The sequence below is a fragment of the Lissotriton vulgaris genome, chromosome 5, assembly GCF_964263255.1.
Source record: "Lissotriton vulgaris chromosome 5, aLisVul1.2, whole genome shotgun sequence".
Lineage (NCBI taxonomy): Eukaryota > Metazoa > Chordata > Amphibia > Caudata > Salamandridae > Lissotriton > Lissotriton vulgaris.
In genome coordinates, this window is record NC_141693.1 from 1,966,973,257 (window position 1) to 1,966,979,256 (window position 6,000).

At 42.5% G+C, this 6,000-nt stretch overlaps 1 protein-coding gene across 2 annotated transcripts in view; it reads left to right on the plus strand.

Annotated features, from left to right (window-relative positions):
• Nucleotides 1–4,249, plus strand: part of LOC147717900 (uncharacterized) — a 132,276-nt gene extending 128,027 nt beyond the window's left edge. For both annotated transcript variants that reach the window (XM_086924669.1, XM_086924668.1), the window contains exon 3: nucleotides 3,829–4,249. In XM_086924669.1, the coding sequence (XP_086780795.1) occupies nucleotides 3,829–3,836 (8 nt within the window). In that variant the 3' untranslated portion in view covers nucleotides 3,837–4,249. The remainder of the gene's footprint in view (nucleotides 1–3,828) is intronic.
• The last annotated feature ends 1,751 nt before the right edge of the window (nucleotides 4,250–6,000 follow it).

Sequence of the window (6,000 nt, forward strand, 5' to 3'; positions counted from 1 at the left end):
ATAGAAATCTGTTGTCGAGTTTGGGTATCCTCCAGCTGTGGCTCATCTGATTTCAAGAACTCACTTTTGTGGTCAGGTAAAAGTATCCATCAGCTTGCTTCCTCTAATCTCAGGATACATTTTGGAGGATGATCACGATTATCCTTTGCTGTGTTCCTTCTAATCTCTAGGACTCAATTTTGTGGTCAAATGCAGCTATAAGTCAGCCGTCAGGCTACTAATCTCCAGATCTTAGTTTTATGGTCAAGTGCAGTTATTCAAACACAACAAGTACGCAGTGCTGAAACTTTTGAAACACTCTCCCCCAGCCCAGAGACCAGGGTGAAATGAATTGTTTTTTGCTCACCATGCCGCCCCAGTTTGTGCCCAGCCATATGCAAATCAGCCTTGACCCTGCTACTGATGGTAACAGTCCAACCCCAACTTCCAAGCCAGGTCCTCCCTGGACCAGAAACAAGCATCCACAGACCGGTTTCAGGGTCCCTCCTCATCAGCTAGACTAGCTTAAATCCAGTGGCACAGCGAGCAACGGACACACGTCTGGGCATACACTGGCTGCTTGGAGCGAACATATGTTCTGGAGGGGACATCTTTCCCATCTAGAAGTCATGATGAAAACTGAAGTCTACTCCATGTCAGGTCCCATTCATATGGACTGAAGTGGTTTCCTCAAGCCCAAGGAAGTCCTACCATTCCAAGTTTAGGATATGTCGAACAGAGGGCTTGTCTCTGTATTAACATCGCTCCTGGTTGGGGGCCCGGTCTTCAGGTCCACAGGCCTGTTCCCTGGCTCTGACCGTAACATTTTCCTTTATACTATGTAATACTCTGGTGAACGGGAGCCCAAAGTCAGTTCCTGGCTCATTCTGGCTAATTGTTTGGCACTGCTGAATTAGCTTCTAGCTCTTTCCAGCCCCTGACTCTATCCCCACTCAAGTGGTGGGGCTGAGCCAGGCTTTTGTGCCCCCTCTTGTCTGCCTTCCAGCCCCAACACAGCTGCATGATGTTTAGCTGTGCTGCTACTTATAGAATGGCGTTCCTTTGCTGACAGTCACTCTTTCTCTGACAAAGTCTCACCCGTGACTTGGCATTGATGCCAATGCCGACATTGTCGACAGCACTCGCTTTGGTGCTGTGTTCAGCATTTTCTGGGTAGGATTGGAATTGGACACAGGGAAGGTCTATCTGGTCCTCGTAGGGGCCTTGCTTAGGCTTTTATAAAGGGCGTTCTTGTCCAGGAGTTCAGTAGTAAGCCAAACTGTTTTACTCTTCTTTCGAACTGTGCAGCGGCCTCTTTTTGAGTCCCCAGAATCCCAATGACTTTAATGCTTCTTTTGAGAATGATCCTGATGGCAACTTGGTGGTACAGCTCTCGGAGGTGTTTCTGTCTTTTAAGTTCCTAGAATGGCCTTTGACAGTTATAAATATTGGCAAACACTTTGTGTGAAATCCTCCAAATTCAATCTCCTGTTGGCTAATGAGGCACAGTTAGAATCTAGTAAATCTGCCTTGGTTAGGACTGCTTGTTTGCAGGCCGCCCACTGTCGATCTGCTCATTGTCACCGCCTGGCTCTAAATGACATGTCATTTCTGGTATCTCACCCACCGATGATCTCTGTGAGCTTCTGTCTATATAGGAATTCATCCTTTCCCTCCTCTCTGTCTGTGTGAGAGTTTCAGTGGATGGAGTTGATTGGGAAGAAGTTGTTTTATTTAGGAAGCTTGACTTTTAGTACCTACAATGCTACATTCCTATTATCATCTATTGCCATGCTCTTTGGGAGATAGCATAGATGATGGTTCAACTTTCATGTAAGGCGACACTTTGTTGAAGTTGTTCAAGGTGGCTTTAGGGCTGGTAAGCAGCCTGCTGGGTCTAGTTTTCTCACCGTACACTTGGTGGCAAGGTCTATGGACTCTTCGGTGGACTTTATCAGGCATACTTGGATGCAGTTCATTAAGCTTCATGGAGATGTTCAGGCACTTGTGATAGGTACAACCTTTGCAGGTTCTCGCCTCTTTGGCAATCAGCCCTTTCGATCTTAGATGGCATGTCACTAGGATACGCCATAGGTAGGCATTGTCAGCACAAATGTCCTGTTCATCAGCCATCTCTTCCTGCGTGTGAATATGAGAGACGTTGTGCCATCGAGGGGTTCCAAGAGCAGAATCAGCAGTTTTCATTGTCACCTTCTCAGCCTCCTCAAGTCATATCACTTATTGCATCACCATAGAGGATAGGTGCCTGAGGAGAAAGAGGCTTCTACTCCTGAAAGTGTGCCTATTCGAACTGTCTGGGATTTTGACCTTACATACGCCTGTCTCCATTTTCAGGGTCCTTTGACCAAACAGATTTCTTTCCTGTTTGTCTGCTGCTGTTTCACGTATCAGGCACAGACTTTAGCTATGATTGGTTACTATGGAATGACCTTTAAGGCCGGACTCTTGCTTGGGTTGCCGCCTAAACCCTCGTCCTGTGGGTGTACTGTTGTGGAATTGATTCATGCGATGAGGAATCTGCAGATGGACGTATCCATCAAAAGAATAGGTTACTTACTTTCAGTAACAATGCTTCTAGTGGATTCTTTAAATTCTTTGCTGACTGCCTCTCCTGTTCTTAGGAGTAATGAACTGTGCTGGGGTAATGACATACCACTCCTTGTCATTGTGGCTGGGGTGCTACGGACATTCGAGTTGGAGCTGTGTTGCCACTTACCAGCACAGGGAAGGTATTTCAACTTTTCCAGATCAACTCTGTCACCTGTGGAGATTTATTAGGTGAGGAATCTGCAGGTAGGTAAAGAATCTATCAGAAACATTTTTATTAAAGGTAAGTAACTTAGGGCCTGATTTAATTCATGACTGGCAGCGCACCTTTCTGCCATGGGGACAGAGTAAATTTCTCCGTCTCCATGGTGGAGAGGCTACCCACCTAATTTATAAATGACCACTACGCAGGCATCCATTGCCAGGAACCACCATTTCCTAGCAATGCAAATTACTTTGTGCTACGGGGATACTGCAGCAGGACGCAGGCCTCTAGCACAGAGTAATTCTTTTTTATTTTCAAAAAGAATATCCCAAAACACAATTTTCTTTTTCTAAAAATAATATGAGGCTCATCTCGCCATGGGAGTCTTTTACCATGGCGCGGAGCATTATAATGATTTTACTGTTTATTACTGACAGGTTTTACCTCACGGTAAGAAACAGTAAAATAATGACTACTTGTCTGCCCATCCAAATTGGGGAGGCGGACATGTAATCTTTTTTCCTACGGCACTTACTCCCCATGACTCTTACAAAAGTCTGGCTACAATCGAGACAAAATAGTCTCCGCCATGGCCAAACTGAAGGTCTGCCCATATTTAAATCGGACGGACTTACCTTCATTTAAGCAGTGTGTATACTCCATCGCAAAGGACTATGCATACCACCAATATATAAATCTGGGGCCATATTATCAAGAAAGGGCAATACATTATCGCTGCTTTTATTTTCAGGAAACTGCCGCTAAAGCAGCGATAATGGACTTGATAATATGCCCTTGTAAATTCCCATAGAAGCCCAGGTTCTGGTTTTAACCTGGGCTTCTATGGGAATTTACAAGGGCATATTATCAAGCCCATTATCGCCGCTTTAGCGGCAGTTTCCTGCCGATAAAAGCAGCGATAATGTATCGCCCTTCCTTGATAATATGGCCCCTGGTCTTTATTCGTTGTGAATTAAAAAGCAGAGTAAACCCCATGCCTTACTGTGGTTGTATGAAATTATATTGTATTCGCCCGTTGTTCATTGTATTTATCAAATATATATTTTTTCTTCTAGTTGACTAGAACTGGCGGAAACCAGAGTTCAGGTTGGATTGTTGAAGGAAAACTTTGAAGCTTATTATACAGGCCCTGGCCATGAATTAAAAGATGGCTGCATTCGGCGGATGGACATGGAAATCAGAGCAAAGGATAATGGGGTGCAATTGCAATGGGACTCTGTTGGGCTAGGCATGTTGGGTCTTTTATTTATGTGTAGATAAATGATGCAGTACTCAAGCACTGCAAAGTATCTTCTGTAGGGTGGCCTGGGGTTATGTGTTATTAATGAAAAATGCTTTAAAGTGCATCCTGCAGGGTGGTCTGGGTTTACTTAGTACAGGTGTCTCTAACTAGTTCACCGTGAGCTACAAGTAGACCGCAGAAACCTTCAGAGTAGTTCCCAGCCTTGAGTTAATTTTTAACTAAGAACTGCAATAAATAGGCTGCAGATAGCAGAGCCTGGTAATGAGATGTATGATCCATGTGAGTCACAGGGAACCAGAGCTGAAGCACTGAGGTATTTAACTCTTAAATAGGAGTCGTTTGCAACTCGGTATTGGAGCATGAGAGCAAAATTATATTTCTGAATGCTTTTAAATGAGAGAAAATTAAAATGAAGAATTAACTTAATGATTCGTTTAATTTTTTATTTTAATTTTCTCCTTTTTCAAAGTGTCACATTTAAAAACAAAACAGCAGGGATCTTGCTCCCAGTGGCTGGTAGACACAGTGCCATATTTGTAACTGAAAAATGCAGTCATTTTCTTTTAAATGGGAGGAATTTAAAGTGCAGAATAATGTTCCATCAAGTGAAAAAATTATGAACATTTCAGCAGAACAATTCTTTGCACTTTAAATTTCTCCCATTTTAAAAAAAAAGTTTTATGTTTGTGCTTTACATGTAATGATGCCATATATGGCGAAAGGTATGTCCTGTGCCACAAGTACATACGACACAGGCGCTCAGTCACCTATGCACATACATCCCATTAATTCACACACATGTTCATACATCCCCACAGACCATGCACTCACTGCGGCCCATGGCAGCCCTATCCTAGTATCCCTGGTCACAGTGTTTTGTTCAAACCATAGTATCTGGCTCCATGGACATTGGGTATAAAGTCAGTGAAGCTGGGATAGGGGGTGTCTGGTAACAATGTGCGAGTTACATGGCCTTCAGTAGCTCACAACAATTTTCACTGATCAGAAGTACAGAAAAGGTTGGAGACCCCTGATTTGGTATCTGGAAGTTGTTTGAAAGTACTTCATGTTAGGGTGGCACGGAACCTTTGGACATTTCTTCAAAGTAATTACTGTTAGGGTGTAGATTGCTTCAAAAGTACTCTCTTAGAGGTATCTAGTGGTTACATATTGTATCAAGAAACTGCTTCAAAGTACTTCCTGTACGTTGTAATAAGAAACCGCTTCAGAGAACTTACTGCGGAGCGTTCAGTAGTTACGTATTATTTATGCAAACCGCTTGAAAGTGCTTCCTGGAGGGAAGGGAATGAGTTAATTATTATTTATCAAAATCACTTTCAAGTATTTCCTGCAGCAAAGTCTGGAGGTGTCTATTTATTTATGACAATGTTTTTCTGCTGTTGGTAGTAAAAGAGTACTCTTGGTACTGTCTATAAAGATATCAAATGCATGCTAACAAATTAACCAGGTATTTATTAATTTATTTTTCCTAATTTCCTTTTCCTAACAAAGGTACATTTACCATAACTTTTCCCACAGAATATGACACAGCATCATCATGTAGCAAAATATTTAATGTATGATATTATGTACATATATTTATTTTGATATATTGTTTCAATTTTTACCAAAAGATGCAGTATTGACCATCTTTGTTACTTCTCAAATAAAATATTGAATCCTTCTCGCCTTTGTGCATTTCTTACTGCAGCCTTCCCTGAGTTTACTTACACTGTTTCGTAACATGTACAGCAAACCACTTTCAGCAGATCGCCGTAAAGAGGACATGAATGTACACCTTTTTATGCAGTTCAGTACCTGTAACTTACCTCCGCTACTCAGAATAGTTCCCTTCAGTTCACCGCACTCTATATTTAATTCACTGCTTCAGCTATGCACAAATTTGTCTAGTTCCCACAATGACACAGTGATGCATATATTTGCATAGAGTGTTGGAGAGAGCAGGTACAGAGGAGATGCTGAA